Genomic DNA, 22395 nt, shown 5'->3' with positions numbered 1-22395 from the left:
ACCTCAGGCTGGGGCGAAGGTTCATTTTTCAGCAGGACAACGATCCAAAGCACACAGCCAAGATCTCAAAAGATTGGCTTCAGAACCACTTCGTGAACGTCCTGGGGTGGCCCAGCCAGAGTCCAGACTTGAATCCGATCGAACATCTCTGGAGAGATCTGAAAATGGCTGTGCACAAACGTCTCCCATCCAACCTGATTGAGCTTGAGACTTATTGCAAAGAAGAATGGGCAAAACTGCCTCAAGATAGGTGTGCTAAACTTGTGGGATCATATTCAAAAAGACTTGAGGCTGTATTTACTGCCAAAGGTGGATCAACAAAGTATTAAGCAAAGGCTGTGAATACTTATGTAAATGTGATTTCTTAGTTTTCTATTTTTAATAAATTAAAAAAAAAAAAAAAAATTCACATTCTCATAATGGAGTATTTTGTGTAGAATTTTGAGATAAGAGATTAAATTAATACAATTTGGAATGAGGCTGTAACATAACAAAATGTGGAAAAAGTGAAGCGCTGTGAAAACTTTCTGGATGCACTGTATATATATATATATCTCATCTCATCTCATTAGCTACACCGCTTATCCTCAGTAGGGTCGCGGGGGTGCTGGAGCCCATCCCAGCAATCATCGGGCAGTGGGCAGGGGACACCCTGAACTGGTTGCCAGCCAATCGCAGGGCACACGGGAACAGATAACTCACTCGCACCTAGGGACAATTTGGACCGGCCAATTCACCCGAAATTTTTTTTGGGGGGAATGTGGGAGGAAACCGGAGTGCCAGGAGGAAACCCACGCAAGCACGGCGTGAACATACATATTACACATATACATTATATATATATATATATATAAATATATATATATATATATATATATACACAGTATATATATATATATATATATATATATATATATATATACATCTCATCCCATCTCATTAGCTGTACCGCTTATCCTTATTAGGGTCGCGGGGGGCTGGAGCCCATCTCCGGGCAGTGGGCAGGGGACACCCTGAAGTGGTTGCCAGCCAATCGCAGGGCACACGGGGACAGACAACTCACTCGCTCAGTCGCACCTAGGGACAATTTGGACCGGCCAATTCTCCTGAAATGCATGTCTTTGGAATGTGGGAGGAAACCGGAGTGCCCGGAGGAAACCCAAGCAAGCACGGGGAGAACATACAAACTCCGCACAGTAAGGCCGGGAGCTGGATTTGAACCCACGCAGGAGGTTCCCACAACCTCAGAACTGTGCGGCACACACACTAACCATATATATATATATATATATATATATATATATATATATATATTTATATATATGTATGGGCAGCACGGCGGAGCAGTGGTTAGCGCGTGCGTGGCACAGTTCTGAGGTCGTGGGAACCTCCTGCGTGGGTTTTATATATATATATATATATATATATATATATATATATAGGGGGGTGAAGGCTGGGCGCAGCTCCAGACAGCGCCTAATATATATATATATATATATATATATATATATATGCCTGAGGTGTGACTGAGCGAGTGAGTTGTCTGTCCCCGTGTGCCCTGCGATTGGCAGTTCAGGGTGTCACCCTGCCGACTGCCCGGAGATGGCTGGCATGGGCTCCAGCCCCCCCGTGACCCTAATAAGGATAAGCGGTACAGCTAATGAGATGAGATATATATATGTATAACATTAATAATATTATGTGAGATTAAGGCAGTTTTAAAAAAAAAAAGCCAAAAATTCACAAATTAGAAGAGAAAAAACTTTAACCTACATAAATATACAATACTTTTCAAGGCACATCGGATCATAAGGAAAAAAGCATAACTCTTAGCTACAGGATAAACAGCTTTGTCATAAAAATGAGAATTAACCATGTGCACCTTCTTCCCCGGCAGCAAATCCCCAGTGGTGGCTAGTGGGCATGGTTTTGGAGGGTAGCTCCGAGGCGCTGTGTCCCCCCCCATCTCTGGAGCTGCGCCCAGCCTGCAACCGGAGCCAGCCTTCACCCCCTTTGGGATCCAGCTCCCGACTCCCGGAAGGCGTTTTTCCAGATGATAGGGAGCCCGTCACGTACGGCGAGCTCATCGTTTTAGGGTGAGACACCTCCCAAAAACAGTCCTCATATTAGTCATGTTTGTTGCTGATGAGGTTTGCTTGTTCCGTGTTACGATTTTGCAGTGGACCAAAACACAGAAAGCAAGAAAAGGCAAGGTTCTCAAAAACAAATTTTATAACAAAATCATCCCCAAAGTAACAAACAAGGGGTCAAAAACAACAACGAAAACTGCCGAAACAGAAAAATAAAATCCAAATCTCGGAAATCAGGATGACACTGGAAAAAGTTGTTGGTGATCTTGACGGTGGAAAATAAATGTGAAAAAATGACCCCAAAACAGGTTCTGTCCAAAGTGGCCTTATGAGGGGTCAGGGTAATTAGGGACAGGCGTGGGGTGATTGGACTCACCGATTCCAATTACAAAATCATTATGTGCCCTCTGGTGGACAAAGGCGTGCCAGACCCTAACATTCAGGCTTCAATTAAGTTAAATGTCATCCAAAAAGTGTATTGAAGACAATTATTTGAGCCTTTTTGCTTTCTAAAGTAGCTTACGGAATTTGAAACTCTCTGCTGCCATCTCCTTATTTTAAGTCATGATAGCAGCCTTAGCTCGTTCATGATGCGCGTGCAAGTACATGCATTTCTTAGACGCGCTCGAATAAACAAACATTTTCCAGGCTATAAGGCGCACCTCAAAATCACGGATTGGCTTACAAAATTTAAAGTGCTCCTTATTATTCGGTGTATATACCACAATAATGTATATACCAGAAAATACTGGTGGATACAATTGTAAATGCATACAGTATTTATTTGTATGTCTTAATACACAAGGTTTTATGGTATACTACAGTATTTGTGCAATGGTTGATCAATCAAAAAACATCACTGAGCAAAATTGGAAAGCATTGTATGTGACAGGAATTGAACCCAGGTCTCAGCAGGTACAACAGTGTAACATAATCACCAGACCAGTGTTTTTCAACCAGTGTGCCAGGGCGCACTAGTGTGTCCGAGGGGACTAGAGTGCCTTGAGAACTTATCTGGTGTGCCTCAGGAAATTGCCAACCAAGTAACTGAAACTTTCATCCATATCAGTAATTAGGGAACACATTACATTTTTTCTGCTCTGCTCTGATGGTAGTACAGGGACACATACTTAATAACTTTTTTAAAAACAATGTTTAAAATTGCCTGGAAAAAATATAATAGAATAAATGGAAAAGAGAAAAGAATCTTGCACATATTTGAAATTATTATTTTGTTATATTAAAAAAAACTGAAAACAAGTTTTGCTCGTATTATGTATTTGATATTTTAGAATAGAATAGAATATGCCTTTATTGTCATTGTTACAACATGGGATATATTGTGACAACGAAATTGGACGACTCCAGTTCCACATTTTACAGTGAGGATAATGAAACAAAGAGATAAAGGAACAAAGAAGATGTTATTACTGTCTTTGTTGTAAATAGGCTTTGTTTCCTCCGGAGGGGGGGGGGGGCGGGGTTGTATAAGGGGGGTGAGGGACAAACAGAGATGGGGGATCCAACTGGATGTTTGACAAGATAAAAGATAACAATTTGGGAAACGGGTCATAAATCTAATGGAATCCCAAATGATTACCCAAAATGATTAACCTGTATAACTTCCTGAGCCACGGTGACCACAATCAATAGAAAAAAACTTTATAATGTCAGTTTAAGGTTTAAAGATAAAATAAAAACAGTATGCCTCGAGATTCTTTAATTAAAAAAAAGGTTGAAAAACACTGCACTAGCACCTTTACTAAAAATAGTGTGATAATGAGATGAAATCGAATGCCTTTTCTATGTAATCTGCATCACTAGTAGTCTACAGTTTAAAGTTCAGTTCTCTCACTGCCCCACTGCTGTTTGATTCCCATTGCCAACAATGCTTTGTGATTTTGGTCAATAAAGTTTCTTGACTGATTAATCATTGAATTAAAAGATACCGTAAATTCTCATTTATTTTACTCAATACGATCCTCTCTGACACACCTCCACCACCAGAGGGCCCGAACCGGGGTTTTAACTGGGCACATGTGTGTCCGATTAATACATACCAATTTTCAACCACATTGTTAGAGATTCAAAACTCAGAGGTGCATCTATAATCACAATAACTGTGATGTCGGTAAGCAGGCGCGTATTTAAAATTTGTGAATTGATGCTTTATTTGTGAGCCAGAGCTTTTCAAGGTACAATAGATAGCAAAAAAAATGTTACGATTTGTGTTTGACCTAAACACAGGAAGAAGGGAAAGGCAAGGTTCTCAAAAACAGACGGCATTTAATAGAATGATTACCGACAAAGTAACAAAAGGCCAAAAACTACAATAAACCTGTCAAACAAAAAACAAACCTCACAAATGAAGACAAAAAATGCTGACGGTTGAAAGCAAAGGAGGAAAATCAAAATCACCCGACACTGAGTGCTGTCCGAAAAGGACAGTTGTGGAATGATGGGACATACCTTTCCCAATTACAAACCGATTACCCGCCGTCTGGTTGACGGAGGCGTACAAGACCCTAACAAAAATGCATACGATCTGAAAGGATTTCTTAGGATTCCCTTTCTGATTCTTTGCAGGAACAATGGCTCGCTGGCCAGCGGGGACAAAGGTCGCAGGAGGAGTCGCCTGGCCCTTAACAAGAGACCGAAAGCCAACGGGGTCAAACCTGACGTTATCCACAACATCTCAACACCTCTGGTGTCCAAGGTAAAAACACAACATTGTTTAGGGCTTGGCAAACTACGCCCCGCCAAGATGTTAAAAATATGATGATCATTCATATCTAATGGTAAAAAAAGCACAACTAGTAAAAATGTGTTGATCTGGTCCCAATCCTGTCCCCAGTTTCCCCAACATAAAAATAACAATATATTTTACTTTCCATTCTATTTGTTCAGGCATTTATTTTATTTATCAGGATATTTATCATACTTGTTGAAAAAAAGAAACACATCTGAGCTAGCTGTATTGCAATTGGTGTTTTTCATTGCATATTAATAATTTGAGGGCTTAAAAAGGGTTGTGGGTTACATTTCAGGGCTCTTCGTGTTCTGCATTCTGATTTATACTGTAATTTTATTTGTTAAACTCATGCTTGAGCCTGCAAAAAGAGGTTGTTTGTTGGCTTCAGTGTATAATAGAGTACATTGTTTAACAATTGTGAAAAAATAGGTTTCTACTTCACGCATTTGGTGGGTCCTTGTTTGAACACAACCACCGCCATAAACGAAGAATTGCTGTAATTGTTAAAGTCTGCATGATTGCTAATTTATGTATGCATATTCTAAAGACTTTAAAGGATACGTTTAAAGACAGCGGAAGAAGTTTGTAGATAAGAAAGTCCAACCCATTCTACAGTAAAGGCCTTTCCCTGAGCACTTGCTTTTTATTACATATCCTTGGCAGATCAGCCCTAAAGGGTGTGGGATATCAAAGAACAGCAACATGATTGGCTGATATCGACAATGGTGTAATAGTCAAAGTATTGAACTGGCACCTTATGAAATCTCCTTTCCAGGTGTCCAATATTAAAAACAGAACCTTTAACTTGTAGTCCTACAAAAAAGTGCTCAAATATTAACCACATAGTATATTTCATTAAGCACGTGACAAAAAATTATGAACTCAATATTGTTTTACACATCAGGTAACCCTAATCTCTCTCGTGTCAGTGATGACACAATTCGTCTATCGGCGTGTTATGACAAAAAAAATGTAGTTGTAAATAAAATTGTAATCCTTATTTTCACTAAATGTCCCTGTAATTTCTACTTAACTTTAATGGTATACAATACATTTTGTGTATGCTTATTACGTAACACTGTTACATGTATTTAGTTAATCTCCAACCCTAGTACTAAGCAATGTTGGGCTCGTTACTTTAAAAAAGTAATTACTTACAGTTACTCACTATTTATTCCAAAAACGTCTGAGCAAGTGACTGATTTACTTGTAAAAATAACTTACCGGGGAAAGTAACTATTTTCGTTACTTTAAAAAAAGGGTTGTTGTATGTCAAAGAAAATTACATTTTCTGAGCAGTATTTGAGTCAGTTAAATCGAGAAGAACAGACAGGTAGTTGTGTTATAGAACCTTGTAAAATTCATTGCACCTCAACAGAAACTGGTTTTGTCACGGTTGCCCATTGCCCTCACTTGGGCCCACCCGTTTGGCCAGCTGCTGCTCGTTGCCTGATTGGTTTCCCTCCTATTTAAACTAAGTGCTCTCATTTACTCCTTGTCAGTCAGTCAACGAACCTCTGCACTTGCAAGACTTGTATTTTGACTCTGTCCGGTATCCTGCTCGTGTATCCAGTATCCGGTATCGATCCCGCCTGTCTCGGTCCTGTCCGGTGTCTTGCTCCAGTATCCAGTGTCGGTCCTGTCTGTCTCGTCTTGTATCTTGCTCCAGTATCCGGTATCGATCCTGTCTGTCTCGTCCTGTCCGGTATCTTGCTCCAGTCTCCAGTATCCGGCATCGATCCTGTCTATCCCGTCCTGTCCGGTAACCTCTCCTGTATCCAGTATCCGGTATCGATTCTGTCTGTCCTGCCCTGTCCAGTATCTTGATCGTGTATCCAGTATCCCGTATCGATCCCTTCCTGTCCAGTATCTGCCCGTGTATCCTGTATCTGGTATTGATCCCAGCTGTCCTGTTCTGTTCTGATCTCTTCTTCCCAGCGATCACCGAATTGCTGGCGTTTGTATTCCCGCGCATGACTGCCCCGTTCTCGTGAAATGAAGCTCGTGTGAAAACGTTATGCGTCTGGGTCCACCGTCTGTTCGGGTTCTGACAGGTTTACCCTACATTTAAAATCCAACAAAAATAAACAGTAAACAATTTAATAAAATATCAATCAGCATGTACATAAACACGCACAAAAACGTACGTCAATTTGTGCAGCTGTAACTTGGCCACTGCGATATGCGGGAGATTACTGTACTCCGAAAATCCCAGTAAAAAAGTAAAAAAAATAAATAAATTAAATAAGCATAAAAATGTAAGTAAACACGCACAAAAATGTATATAAACAGGCACAAATATGTACGTATACACACAAAAACGTCAAGTCAAGTCATGTTTATTTGTATAGCGCTTAATCACACAGTCTCAAAGGGCTGCACAGATCACAGATTATTGCAAACCAAAGACTATTGTTACACCATCCCCTGATCTAAAACCTACATGAGGGCAAGGAAAAACTCAAAAACCTCGGAACATAGGGAGAAATTAAATCTGAAAGATATGAGGAAGCAAGTCCATGCATGATTTTATATACTACCAACATAACCTTAAAATCATATCTTAAGCTAAATGGGCGCCAATGCAGGTTAGCTAAAATCGGGGTAATGTGATCAAACTTTCTCGTCTTAGTTAAAAGCCTCGCTGCAGCATTTTGTACCAGCTGAAGGCTCTTGATTTTGGACTTTGGGAATAAGTGCATTACAGTAATCGAGACGGGAGGTAACAAGCGCATAGATTATAATCTCCGCATCCGACTGAGACAGCATAAGGCGAATTTAAGCAATGTTGCGAAGATGGAAAAAAAGCTGTTCTAGTAATGTTCTTAACTTGTGTTTGAAAGGAGAGATTGGGGTCAAATATGACACCTAAATTTTTGTCTGAGTCACTCTGGGTGATATTACATTTGTCAATGATCAGAACGGTTTTTGAGAACAAGTCACGGCCTTTAGATGGACCAATAATTAACATTTCGATCTTTTCAGAGTTAAGGCGCAAGAAGTTGAGTGACATCCATTCTTTTATCTCAGTGAGGCAGGCCTCCAAATTTCCACAGTTTAGTGTGGCAGATACTTCCATCGGAACATATAGTTGAGTGTCATCTGCGTAGCAATGGAAACTGATATTAAACTTGCGAATTATATCACCTAATGGAAGCATGTAAAAAATAAAATGAAGGGGGCCAAGTAATGAACCCTGCGGGACACCACAGGTAACACTAAAGGGCTCAGATGTCATTTCACCAGATTTAACACAGTGCGTCCTATCTGAGAGGTAGGATCTGAACCATAAGAGGACAGTTACTGAGAGACTGATCCATTTTTCCAACCGTTCTAGTAAGATATTGTGGTATTATGTAAACAAATACAAAAACGTATGTAAACATGCACAAAAATGTACACAAATGCGCACGAAAATGTTCAAAAACAAGCACAAAATATGTACATTATACACACAAAAACGTACGTAGACTAACACAAATAAGTATTTGAACACATGACAGAGAATGTACCTTAAAAACACACAAAAACGTACATAAACACGCAGAACGTACTTAACACACCGCTTTTGACCATCAGTAAAGCCAATTCTGTTGTAAAGATTGGGTAGATTAGCCTGTTACTGAAAAAATAACACCGTGACATAACGGCATTCTTTACAATGCCATTAGATAGATAGATGGATAGATAGATACTTTATTCATCCCCATAAGGAAATTCACACTTCCAGCAGTATCCTTTGTTGTTTATTAACAGAATGGCCTCAGGGTGCTGTGTTGTAGTTTAGCAACACCGTAGTGGATGACGTCACACACTAGTCCAAAAGTTCGACGTCCCTGCAGCAGACGGAAATCTTTGTGCCCAGGGTTACACCACCTCGTGTTCATATAGATAGCAAGTCCACCTCCTCTCCGCTTCCTGCAGGCTTTTGTGTCTCTGTCCCTAACAGCTCTGAAGCCGGGTAGCTCCACGTTAGCGTCCGGGATGCTAGACGTGAGCCACGTTTCCGTAAAACACAGCAAACTGCACTCCCTGTACCCTTTGATGTTTTTCACCAACACAGCCAGTTCGTCCTATTTGGTAGAGAGTTCGCACTTACCATGATTACGGACGGTACCGCAGACTTATAACGCTGCTAGGCGCTGATCCTTAGCTCCGGCTCTGCATCCACGATAGGGCCCCCTCATCACGCCGGCACGAGAATTCTTTAGGGCAGGGAGTTGATTCCTCGAATAAATGCATTTTTGTGCGTTAAAACCCATAACGATAGGATAGAAAGTAATCCAAAGTGTAGTTGTCAAACGGGACGAAAAACACCGAAGATAGAAGCAGACACTTAAAACTATGAGTCACAAAAAGAGCGAAATAACACGGAGTCGCTGGAAAGGCTGCCGCTCACGGCGACGCCTATGATGTTATTACTAACACTGGTTCTAAGTGACTAAGTGATTTTATTTTCCTGGATAAATGACACAATTGTCTTTCTGTTGCTTTCTTGTGCAGGCACTCAGCAACAAAAGCCAGCACAGCATTTCGTACACACTCTCTCGCAGTCACTCGGTTATTGTGGAGTACACGCACGATACCAACACCGACATGTTCCAGGTGAGTTGGCGCGTCACGGGCGAGCTCTGCACAGATTTAACGCCCGACCTCAACACAAATTCAAATCCTCTTGTCAGATCGGCCGCTCCACTGAGAGCATGATCGACTTTGTGGTGACGGACACTTCAGGCGGTGGCGGTTGTGCCGGCGGAGATGGAGGCGGAGGCCAATCGGCACAAAGCACCATCTCCCGTTACGCCTGCCGCATCCTCTGCGAGCGCAACGCCCCCTACAGAGCCCGTATATATGCCGCCGGCTTTGACTCCTCCAAGAACATCTTTCTGGGGGTGAGTCACACCACCTAAGGCTGCACAATTTTGAAAAAGAAAAAAATAATTACGATTTTTTTTTCAGACTAATATAGACCCTTTCATTTGTTTTTAAATATTAATTGTATTTCACTGCGTGTCATTTGATGATGAAATCTCTCAAATGATAATAATAATGCTAGAGCCTGTGTCCAATATCAATAGAAATATACCACTTAAAATTTGTCTCCATACCTAAGTTACTTTTGATGGTTTAGACCATAATTTCTGTCCTAAATAATGGTTTCAAAAGAAGGTGCGAGGAAAGTTGTTTAGTAAAAATGTCACAAAATACTGCAAACGCTACAAATGTATTCACCTTCATTGCAGACAACACTGGGCGAGGTGAAGAAGCAGTGTTGTGTATATAGCTCTGCCCATTCCTAACCTTCACGCAATCAAATTTCTCTGGATGCTTTGCTAAAGATTTTGTATTTTTACAGTTTGTTCTGTAGGTTTCATCATAAAGTGTCTCATCAGTGAACATGCATTGTTTTATACACTTCCATAGACAGGATTCCATCAAAACCTACAGCCAAAACCGGGTATTTTGGTGTAACACTGTCAGTGTAAACTGTAGTTAAAACTTTGCCCTATATATCCGAACTTTTTCATTTCCAGCGTCGTTTTGCATATGAAATTAAATGATCTGCATTTGTATATCGCTTTTCAAGTCAAGACTTCCCAAAGCGCTCCTCAGTGTGCTTCACATATCCCAATAGCGGCCGTCCAGCCATGTAAGGCCCTAACCTGCTTATTGGGGGCATTAGGGGTTCAGTGTCTTACCCAAGGACACTTCGACATGTAACACGGAGGAGCCGGGATTCAAACTGCGATCTCTTGATCCCAAGACGAGCGCTCTACCTCCTGAGCCACCTTGGGCAAGTACAGCCCGGCGGTGCCTTTCCCTCTCCGGGCCAGTTACCTGGTTAAGGGTGGCTAGTAAGGATTCATGGGCTGAGGCCACAGCGAGCAACCCATTGTAGAACACTTTGCCTTCTGTTACCAATGAGACCAAAAACATTTTAAGAGTGGTGATTGGATCCCTTAACCAATAGCGTCGTAGGGGCACCAAAGGTGGGGAGCTAATTTGAGGCGTCCTCAAAAAGTTCTATTATGTATTTGTTAACAATACCTGACTGAGTTCAAAGAGCCTTTATATATTTTTTCCACGGCGCCTTTCTGCTTTTATCTTATTTTTATCATTGGTGTTCTGGCCATAAAGCACATTAGGGTGAAGGGACGGAGGCGGGAGTGGTTTGTTTTCAGAGTGATATTAAGCCCGTGGACGTTCCCTGGAAAAAGGAGAAGCGCCACCAGGCTGTACATGCCCATGACACACCAAAAGAAATGGTACCCCTTCAACCCTAGCGGTTAAGGGAAAATTCCGAATGAAAATGGTAAAAGTAAGAAAATTACTGTTTTAAATTCAGTCCATATGCCCACCTAAACCCCAAAAAGATAAAAATGGAATAGTTCATTCAAGCACATATAAGAATTTCACATACTTCCACATGGATCAAAAGCAGCTGCAATGATGATGAAAGATGCCAAAAGATGGCATCAGCAGGAAGAATATTCTTAAAGTTTTTTTTTTGTGAGTCTGCCCCTTCTGTTGAGATAAACATGTCATAAATTATTGTTTTTTTTCTTTTGTCTTGTTTTTAATTATTTTCTGATTTTTGTCTTCTGTATTTCTGCAGCTTTTTCCTGTTTCCTTGAAAAAATTTTAACTTTCTAGTATTTGACAGTTTGTAATGATGCGATGTTAAATACATAAAAGGATTTAAAGAAAATGTAACATATTGTTATTAAAAACAGTCTTGGGGCACCCTCTGCTGGACCAAAGTGGCACTACAACCCCTTAACTCTACAAGGAAATTCAATGTGACACAACGAATCAATGAGGAAAGAAGTTGACAACGCTTTTAATAATTGATTTTAATCGATTTTATCGATGCGTTGTTGCAGCCCTAGTCAAAGGTGGGGTGCGTCATTTTTAAACTTAGGGCTGCAATTATTACTTTAAGCCTGGAGAAGGAAGCAGAGTTACACATGATGTGTGTTAATTTCTTAGACGGTCTCGGGCAAGCTCTTCTTTTTCCATTTTTAGGGGGTTTGTTCCAGCCCAAACAGGCCTGATAAAAATGAGGTAAAAACCTATAGGCGCAATGGAACATAAAACGTAAGGGCTCTTGGAACTCAGTCCGGCATTGTTAACACATAGATAAATACGAGAGCATATATAACTTTCTACTTTTTGAGAACACCTCAAACTACGCACCCCACCTTTAACTGTTGGTCATATTTTCCTGGGGAGGCAGCAGCGGCATGAAGGTTACATGGGGTGCAACTCTCAACCATTTGTCGAAAACTTGACACGTGAGAGCGGCGCAGATCTAATAATAGCTTTCTCAAGTCAGCATGACTTAAGCACATGCAACATTCATCGGAAGGCCCTTGCACGCAGACGAGCCAATTCTTTGCTAACAATTACGTCATTTTGTCGGATGCAGCCGAAAATTCTTTGCTTATTTGCAGGATTGGGAGGGTTACTTTAGAAATGTAGTCCGATACAGTTGCTAGTTACCCGTTGAAAAATGTAATCAGTAACATATTATGATGGATTATCCCTATGGTATATTGATAGTGATTGTAGTGTACAGGGTTCGTACAAGTGCTTGAAACTTCGTGAAAATGCTTGAATTTTAATGTTTTGTTTTCAAGGTCAGGAAAATGCTTGAATTTTCAGCTAAGTGCTTGAAAATGCTTGGAATTGTGGCCATTCTATAGACCACGCAATAAATGAATAAATGTGAAAATGATACCTGCTCTAGTGGCTTGTCATGTGAATCGTCACCACCCCCTACTGGCCGCAACCAAGAGGACAGCTCTATTGAGAAAACCGTCTTTTTTTGGCTCGGCTTGCTGTGAAGAGCTAACTGTATCGGCTCCAGCGACAATTTTAGTTATTTAATGATATGTTACCGACAATAATAAAACGTTATGGAGCAATTTTTTTAGTAATTAGTAATGTCATACATTTTTTAGGGGATCCCTTAAAAATATATGAAATGTATATTAAAGTATTCACAGATCTACAAAAAAAGTAAACCCAAAACAATTTTAGATTTTTTTCACACTGTAAGGATTTACAGTCAGACAATGACACAAAATCTCTAAACATACGAAAAAATAAAATAAAACTATAAATAACAACTCTAGAGTGCAATAAATAAATTATAAAATGCAGAAAATAAACTATTTACAGTTCTATTTTAACCAATTTAGACCCTCTAAAAACCCCCAAAAATATAAATTAAAATAAGTTAAACACTATTTACAATTGTATTTGAAACAATTTAGACACAGATCCTCAGAAAAACTGGCACAAAAATATGAATTGAAATAAGTCTAAGAGCTCAATTGAAAGATTAAATGCACTCTACTTCAGAGCAATCAATATGAATCCAAATTAAGCTCATTTTTTTGTTTTTATACTTAAAGTACTTTCAATTTTTTTCGTTTTTCCGTGTGTTTGTAAACAAGTCTGTTGAAGCAGAATGGCAGAGTTCATGTCAGTTTATAGCATCCCATTGACTCCAAATGACTGTTAGACCATGATAGAGCCAGCTTAAAATAGCACAAAAGTATGTGCGAGCAGCAAGACAGCAACTTTATTTTAGCCATCAAGATCAGCTAAAAAAAAAAAAAAACGTTTTATAGAATCCTCCCTTTGAAGATCCAAGAAAAATGTAAAAATAGGCCTTGAAAGTGCTTGAATTTGGCCGTGAAAAGGGTGTACGAACCCTGAGTGTACATTTATAAATGTTGCAGATGTTTAGGGCATCACTTACTGTGTAATTGGACAAAGATCACACAAATGCACTTTTCTGTAAATCAAAATTCACTAATCTGGTTTACTTTAAAATTATGTATAAAGCAATAAATAATCTTAAGGCAGTGGGCAGGGGACACCCTGAACTGGTTGCCAGCCAATCGCAGGGCACAAAGAGACAGACAAGTCACTCCTAGGGACAATTGGGACCGGTCAATTAACCTGACATGCATGTTTTTGGAATGTGGGAGGAAACCGGAGTGCCCAGAAGAAACCCACGTAAGCACAGAGAGAACATGCAAACTCCACACAAGAATGTTTGATCCCATGACCTCAGAACTGTGCCGCGGACGCGCTAACCAATCAGCCGCTGTGCTGCCTTCATGATTAAATGTGTTTAAGATAAATAAACAATGTAATCTTGAAAAAGAATTGGAGGAAACCAAGATCTTTCATTTCTGACACACTATGAAAATAATTCCTGATCATTTAAATGAGTTGATTATCTTAACCAGGTCTATGGATCAATAATTGCATAATTGCGATTGAATTTCTTTCCCTAGATTACGAGGGCTTGTGTAAACAATGTCCTTTTATTCGTTAGTTGTATTCAATTTTTTCTTTTGTCATGTGAGTAAATCTAGTTTGTTAGTATCAAACACGTGCATTATTTATTTGTGTCTCTACTATTTTCCTTCTAGACTGTTCAGTCATTACCCATATCAATGAACTGAAAAATTGATATTTTAAAGCTAGAATTCAATGTTTAGAGTATTGCTTCCTTCATGATAAATGCTAGAGACACTATGAAGCTATACTACATTTCACATTGCGACACAACATATTTTAGAGATTTTAAATGTGAAAAATGCACTAACAACTGGAATTGCCATTAAGCGGCGAATATTATCATTAAGGTAATACAGAAATGATGAAAAACCATGAAATTATTAGATTTTTCTCACCTATATTGAATTAAACAAGACTGGGGACATAGCATTTTAGTGTACTTGTCACGACCAGAAGAGAATTAAGACCCAGATACGTAACGTTAAACACGAGTTTATTGAGGTATAGAGGAAAGGCAGCGCCCGCGATCCGGTGCTCGCTGGACTCGGAAAGCAAGCCGCTCACAGAATCGGAACGTGTTCGAATGCGGAAGTGGATCTTCCGGAGTGGGGGATCGTAGTGTAGTAGACGGAAAAACAGGACAATAGCCGGGACAGGAGAGCAAAACGTGGTCGGGGTCAAAAAAACGAGTTGATAGCCGGGATGGGAGATCAAAACGTGGTTGGGGTCAAAAAACGAGTTGTAGCCGGAGACAAACGGGGAAATCAGGAACGGACGGATGGGAAACGGGTGAAAAAGCGGGACTGAAACAGAGGTTCGCTGACGGACTGACAACAGGCGAGTGACGGGACGTAGCTTAAGTAGGACGGGGAACCAATCAGGAAGCCAGCAGCGGCTGGCCCCGGACGAGCGGGCACAGGTGGTAATAATCAGTCATCATGACAGTACTGTACTACAATCAGAATTAATTCATTCTGCACACATATCAGCGTGTCCTATGGTAAAGGGCAGTTAAACATACCAAGAAATAATCTTTTAAAAATAATTACAAGCCAATTTTGACACCAAATATACAATTTTATGCACTGGGACTCAAATGGCGCTGAATAATAGGAACGAGTTTATTCTTAGGCGTGGGTGAACCTCTGCACGAGTCACGTCGGCACAGGGCTAAAAATAGTGGCACCCACCTGGAATCCACCTCCAGCATCCTCCCTCCGGGCCTCTGCATGTTTCCTCCTCACCTTGACGTCCTCCTCTTTCCCGCAGGAGCGCGCCGCCAAGTGGAGGACGTCGGACGGCCTGATGGACGGGCTTACCACCAACGGCGTTCTAGTGATGCACCCGGCCGGAGACTTTGTGTCCGAACCGGCTCCGGGCGTCTGGAGGGAAATTTCCGTCTGCGGAAACGTCTTCGCCCTGAGGGAGACACGGTCGGCACAGCAGAGGGGGAAATTGGTACGGATTGATGATAGAATTGGGGGGCTTGCTTCGCGTTCCAGTGAATTAAATATTGTATTTATCGTATTTTTAATCTATAAGGTGCACCGGATTATAAAGTTCACCCCCCAAAAAATAGTCTTTTGTCATATATTTTTCATATAAAAGGCACACTGACTATTATGTGCACGGAATTAAAACTACAGTACAAGGTACTGTATTTATTAATTTATTATATTTATTATTTTGTTTTCTAGTTATACCATATGTCAGGACCAGAACGGAAACAGGACCCACTTGCGTAACGTCTACCACAAGTTTTATTGAAGGAACGAGGAAGGGGTGCGGCCACGGTCCGGTGTTCGCTCTCGTTCTCGGCTTGTGATCTGAACACGAAAGTGGGTCTTCTGTAGCGAGCGATGGCGGTGTCAGGGGCGGAAATCTGGTCAGTAGCCGGGACTGGGAGAGCAAGACGTGGTCGGGGTCGGAAACGAGTCGTAATTCGGGACGGGAGAGCAGACGTGGTCGAGATCAAAACAGTAGTGGGAGACAAACAGGAGCAAAAAACGGGACAGGCTTGAGTCAGGGTCAAGAAAGGCTTGCCCAGTATACACGGAGATTCGCAGACAGACTGACAAAAGGGGACAGATAAGAGTGGGTTTAAATAGTGGGGAAGCCAATCTGTCAACAATCTGCAGCTGGCGCCACACGGGCGGGGCCAACTGGGCGCCATGGCAACTCTGACACCATATTTAACATACTGTGCAGAAGCCTGGGGCAATAATTACAAAAGTTCACTCCATCCCTTTTTATACTCTAAAACATGCAATAAGAATTATACACAAGGCAAGATACTGTGATCACACCAATATTCTATTTCTCGAGTCGAAATTATTAAAACTGTTCAATCTAGTGGAGTTTTTCACTTCACAGCTGATATTTTAAGTGAACAGAGAAATACTGCCAGAAAACATCAAAAAATTGTTCATGCGAAAAGAAGCAAGCTATAAATTGAGGGGATGTAGTAATTCCAAGATTCAACCAGTGAGAACCACCAGGAAAGATATGTGTGTCTGTATGTGGAGTACAACTTTGGAACAAATAACAAGATGATCTCAAACAATGTCCATATTAACTTGTTTGAATCCAAATGCAAAAAAAAAAAAACATTATAGTCAAAGTACAAAGAGGATTAAAATGTAATCTGAATGAGATTTAGAGAACAGAACCATTATATAGAAAAATGACAATAATTAACCTCATTAATATATAACTGTTAATAACACTACTGTTGCTGTTGTTACTATTTGTGTCCGAATCATATTAGTTATTAGTAGCATTCCATAGTTAATGGATGTGTACTATGATGATGATTAATATAATTTATTATTATAATTATAATTTCCCTGCAGGGATGAATAAAGTATCTATCTATCTAACTGCCATGTGGCGTTTGGTGTTATTATTATTGTTATCCATTATTTGTTATATGTTAGTGAGCAGAAGCCTTTACAGTAAATAGATGGGTCAAACTAATAATTAAGCTTTTTAGTATAATACCCATTATCATAGTTATTATTCTGTTGTTTTATTATTATTATATTTATTATTATCATTACCAAATCTATGTCTATTATTACTGTTGTTTTTTGAACGCTGTTATTATATTGCTGTCATTATTATGAAAGTTCATTCCAATCTATAAACAAAACAACGAGATGGATACATATGCTGGTGATGGTGAAAACTGAACAAAAAACTAAACTAATGGGGACACATTCACATAAAGATAACTTAATAAGAACACAAAACAAACATTTTGTAGACGGCTCACAGTTAGAGCGGACAAGTGGGAGCTTGATGCCGGAGAGATCTGGCTTAAGTTCCCATGTCTTTTGCCCTTTTAAAGCACGGATCGCGGACACTTAGAAATGGGTGATCCTGATGCCTGGGCGGAGGCCTCCCCTCTTGAGAAGGTTCAAGGATACCTGGTTTGATGGTCAACATAAACAACAAAACTGTCAGTTGTTTCCTAAAGCAACAAATACAATTGTTATTATTGCTATAATAGATAGTCTATTTATATATAATTGGTCAACAATGATGATGATAATAACAGTGGGGGAAGAAAAAAAAGTGATAATGATGATGAAGTGACTGCATCCACTAATTATATACAGTGCATCCGGAAAGCATTCACAGCGCTTCACTTTTTCCACATTTTGTTATGTTACAGCCTCATTCCAAATTGTATTAATTTAATCTCTATTCTCAAAACTCTACACAAAATACTCCATTATGACAATGTGAAAACGTTTTTTTTTTACTTTTTTTGAAATTATTAAAAATAGAAAACTAAGAAATCACATTTACATAAGTATTCACAGCCTTTGCCATGAAGCTCAAAATTGAGCTCAGGTGCATCTTTTTTCCACTGATCATCCTTGAGATCTTTCTCCAGCTTAATTGGAGTCCATCTGCAGTAAATCCAGTTGATTGGACATGATTTGGAAAGGCACACAACTGTCTATATAAGGTCCCACAGTTGAGTGTGCATGTCAGAGCACAAACACCAAGCATGAAGTCAAAAGAACTGTCTGTAGACCTGCGAGACAGGATTGTCTTGAGGCACAAATCTGGGGAAGGATACAGAAAAATTCCTGCTGCTTTGAAGGTCCCAATTAGCACCGTGGCCTCCATTATTCGTAAATGGAAGACATTTGGAACCACCATGACTCTTCCTAGAGCTGGCCGGCCTTCTAAACTGAGCGATCGGGGAAGAAGGGCCTTAGTCAGGGAGGTGACCAAGAACCCGATGGTCCCTCTGTCAGAGCTCTCTGTGTTTCGAAACAAAAACAAAATGAAGGTTCAGGAGTGGCAGAGTCAAAGACTGGATTTGAATCCAATTAAGCAACCAACATTTTGGCATTAAATAGCTGTGAATGTTATCGCCCACTCTGTTTACACGCACAAAACTCAATTAGTTTCCAAAATTATATTTCGTCATCATCCTTCCAGTCTCCTCTTTCTTCCACTCAGTCGCTTTACTTCCACATCCTCTCACATTGAGTGACCCTATAACTAGGGTTTGCGAGACCTTAAAGTTTGATCACATTACCCTGATTTTAGCTAACCTGCATTGGCTGCCTGTTAGCTTAAGATGTGATTTTAAGGTTCTGTTGGTATTATACAAAATCCTGCATGGACTTGCTCCCTCATATCTTTCAGATTTAATTTCTCCCTACCCAAGAGCCAAAAAGAGATCCGCAGGTTCGAGAGCATTCTCCATCTGGGCGCCGGTGCTGTGGAATGCTCTTCCCCCTGAGATTCGATCTGCAACCTCAGTGGAAATCTTTAAATCTAAGCTTAAAACACACTTCTACTCTATAGCATATGAATAATCTATATTTTATGTTGATAGTATGCGTATTATTTGCCCTCATGTGGGTTTTAGATGAGGGAATGGTGTCATAATAGTCTGTAATAATAGTTTGCAATGGTCTTTGATCTGTGCAGCTCTTTGAGTCTCTGTGATTAAGGGCTATACAAATAAACATGACTTGACTTTCTTTGCCTTTCCAAAATAGTAGAAAAAATAAATTCTTGCTTAAAACCAGAAGTGCAAACTTTTACTAAAACAAAACTCTGCTGCTATCGCTGGAGGGGTTTATTCACACACAAAGACTAAATCTTTTTTCAAAGTAAAGCTGCCATAGACTAAATTACTCGTCTCGAGTCAAATTTTTTTTGTTGTTGTTTGATTTTTAAAAGTTGTAGATTTTTTGGGGGTGAAAAAAAGCAGTAGTCTAAAGCGGTAGTGTTGGTAGGAATGCTTACCTATACCAATACTACTGCTTTACCGTTACAGGCATGTACTAGCTTGACCACATTTCAATTTGTCTCCAACGATGATGTTTTCGTGGCAGGTCGACAACGAGTCCAACACCCTCCAGGACGGTTCCCTGATCGATCTTTGCGGGGCCACGCTGCTGTGGCGGACTCCCGGCGGTCTGCGTGGCACACCGACCCTCAAGCAGTTGGAATCCCTTCGCCAGGAACTGAACGCCGCCCGGCCTCAATGCCCCGTGGGCTTCAACACACTGGCCTTCCCCAGCCTGGCACAACGCGAGATCGTGGACAAGAAGCAGCCGTGGGTCTACGTCAACTGCGGCCACGTGCACGGCTACCACAACTGGGGTTACCGCAAGGAGAAGACCCCTGCCGGCCCCGGGGGCACGGCCCCGCCCGCCACCGGTGAGAGGGAGTGCCCCATGTGCAGGCGGGTCGGCCCCTACGTGCCGCTGTGGCTGGGCTGCGAGGGGGGCTTGTATCTGGACGCGGGGGCGCCTACCCACGCCTTCTGCCCCTGCGGTCACGTATGCTCCCAAAAGACGGCGATGGGTTGGAGTCAGATTCCGCTGCCGCACGGCACGCACGCCTTCCACGCCGCCTGCCCCTTCTGCGGAACCTGGTTGACAGGCGAACAAGGCCACATCAAACTCATCTTCCAAGGCCCCGTCGACTGAAAAACACGACAAGGGTCGCCTCATTGAAATAAGACAATTCATCCAAAACACCAGAATACCTTTTTTGACCGAAGTGGAATGCGGACTGTTGCAACACATTGTGTGTGTATATGCAGAATTTGTAAATAAATTGTGTTGACATGAGTGTGATGCTGATTTATAACCACCAAAGGGATACATCAGGGTAAACATGGGGGAAGGATTTTATACATTTGACTATAAAAGATTTTATACGATTGAATACAAGTTACATTTATTGAATGCAATAGACCTTTTCACTGAATGGGCTTCAGGTCACGCTGTTCCAAATGCGCAATGTTTCGGCTGGGGAATTTTGATAACAGGACTCTGACGAAGGACGGCAGGCATTGTTTTGATAAACGCTCTGCCGTTTTGAGTTTTTCCAGACATCGAGGCGAGGGGGTGGACCCCACGTGGGGGCTTCCCTGGCACCCCCGTGGGAGGAGCCGGCACACCAGCTTGCAGAGAAACGTGGGCCGAGGGGAGAAGGCAGGAGATCGAGAGAGGAGGCTTGACAGAGACTCGAGCGACACTAATTCGGCCATATTCGATGGAGTTCACTTAGTTAAATTGTTAAAGAAATTAAATCTGCCCCAGTGTGGAAATGCCGGTCTCGTGTCCATCTTTTCCATCAAGAAACGAGCACGCATTGTTAGGTGAATGTAGATTGTGTTTGGTTAATGGAGTCAGATAACTAATTCGAACAATTTAGTACATTTTAATGTTTGATTCCTAACACAGGTCGTGGGTCTTTTAATAGCGGGCCGCATAGAAAGTAAAGAGTTGCCTTATTTTTGCTTATACCATATGAGTACAAAGGTATGTGCTTGTTGAAAAACAAAACGGGCTGGTGTTGCTGGGGTGATAGAACATTGGATTCGACTGCGGTGAGTGGTCAGGAGTTGCAGTATTCAATTTGTCCGTCAGAGGGTGGTAGAGACGCCAAGAAAGCAGGCCACACAAAAGCAGATTTTTTACCGATTTGTTTTTTTTTTATTGGGGTTGCCTTGAGACATACGAACACACAAGCAACACACACAAATCGAGATCTATGAAGAAGTTGAGAATAGTGTTTTTCAATCTTTATGGAGTCCGGTTACACTTTTTTCATTGAAAATATCTCAAGGTACACCGTCCTTCGAAGATGTTTAAAAATTTATCCCTGGCACTAATTTCACGTTTTTATTTTATAGCTTAAGTGATTATATTGACAGAATAGCTTTCTTTTTTTTAATCTTTTGTGGTTACTGTGGCTCAGGAGGTAATAGAGTTTATTCATTTTGGTGTATAAATTTGCTTTTATTTTGAAATTTTTGTTTTTTTAGAAACATACAAAAATTAAAAATAATTCGAAACGAACCAAGTAGCCAGAGGATTTGGATTTTTTTACTCTTAGTACTATCTTTTTCTTTTTTTTTAATAGAAGAAAATTATACTTCATACCTGTCAACCTGTACGGTTTTGCCATACAAAGTACGTTTATTATGCATTTCAAGACAAGCACGACGTCTGAGAAAATCTGTACGGAAAAACGCAAATTTGTCAACTATGGGTACCATCCGGTATACACTGACTATCACGAAACGGCAAATCAATCAAGTCAAACGAGTTCGCCGCAGTAGCCTCTATCTCTGTATTGTTTTTTTTCATTTCAAATGAAGCGAGCGGTTTGATGCTACTGTGCGCATGCGTCTGCCGCCTGGGGATTTCCCATCATGCATCATTCAAAAAATTTTTTTTTAAAAATGGCGTACGGTTATTTTGTATTTTGTACGGGAAAATACGACAATTTGTACGGGCATGGAGTCGTGGAGGTTGACAGGTATGAAACTTGAATATTAAATAAAAAGGGCCCAATGAATTTTCACATTTTCTTTGTGAGGAGGGATTCTCTCTTGCTGAGTTTGTTTTTTAGATTATCCACACCCACTTATTTGTGTAGGATTTTTGCGGTGGATTTTGTCCTCCTTTTGCGCAACGTCGGCTCCTTGGCTCAAAGAGGGGACTGAATCATCCACGCAGACCCTCCACCCAAAAAAATAAACTAAGAACACTGACGGACGCTTGCCAAGCGTTGATAAAATTTGAAAAAATTAGCGAAAGAAGCCTGGCCCGATGCGAACCTTCAGTAATAATCAACATTTTGGTCCCATCCAAATCGGATTTGAGCTCAAGATCTTACCTTTAGTTCGTGGTCATCAAAAATCTCTTTTGTCTCCTCGAACGTGAACATCAGTAGAATTAC

The 22395-nt window shown here is 40.8% G+C and overlaps 1 protein-coding gene across 2 annotated transcripts in view; it reads left to right on the top strand.

Moving 5' to 3' along the window:
* peli3 (pellino E3 ubiquitin protein ligase family member 3) overlaps positions 1-20273 on the top strand; it is a 32633-nt gene extending 12360 nt beyond the window's left edge. For both annotated transcript variants that reach the window (XM_088347732.1, XM_088347731.1), the window contains 6 exons: positions 1898-2096; positions 4677-4806; positions 9346-9447; positions 9525-9734; positions 15433-15621; positions 19530-20273. In XM_088347732.1, the coding sequence (XP_088203858.1) occupies positions 1924-2096; positions 4677-4806; positions 9346-9447; positions 9525-9734; positions 15433-15621; positions 19530-20129 (1404 nt within the window). In that variant the 5' untranslated portion in view covers positions 1898-1923 and the 3' untranslated portion in view covers positions 20130-20273. The remainder of the gene's footprint in view (positions 1-1897; positions 2097-4676; positions 4807-9345; positions 9448-9524; positions 9735-15432; positions 15622-19529) is intronic.
* The last annotated feature ends 2122 nt before the right edge of the window (positions 20274-22395 follow it).

This window comes from Urocampus carinirostris, chromosome 11, assembly GCF_059441175.1.
Source record: "Urocampus carinirostris isolate Australia breed hairy pipefish chromosome 11, RoL_Ucar_1.0, whole genome shotgun sequence".
Classification (NCBI taxonomy): domain Eukaryota; kingdom Metazoa; phylum Chordata; class Actinopteri; order Syngnathiformes; family Syngnathidae; genus Urocampus; species Urocampus carinirostris.
This window is presented reverse-complemented; position numbering and strand designations above follow the sequence as displayed.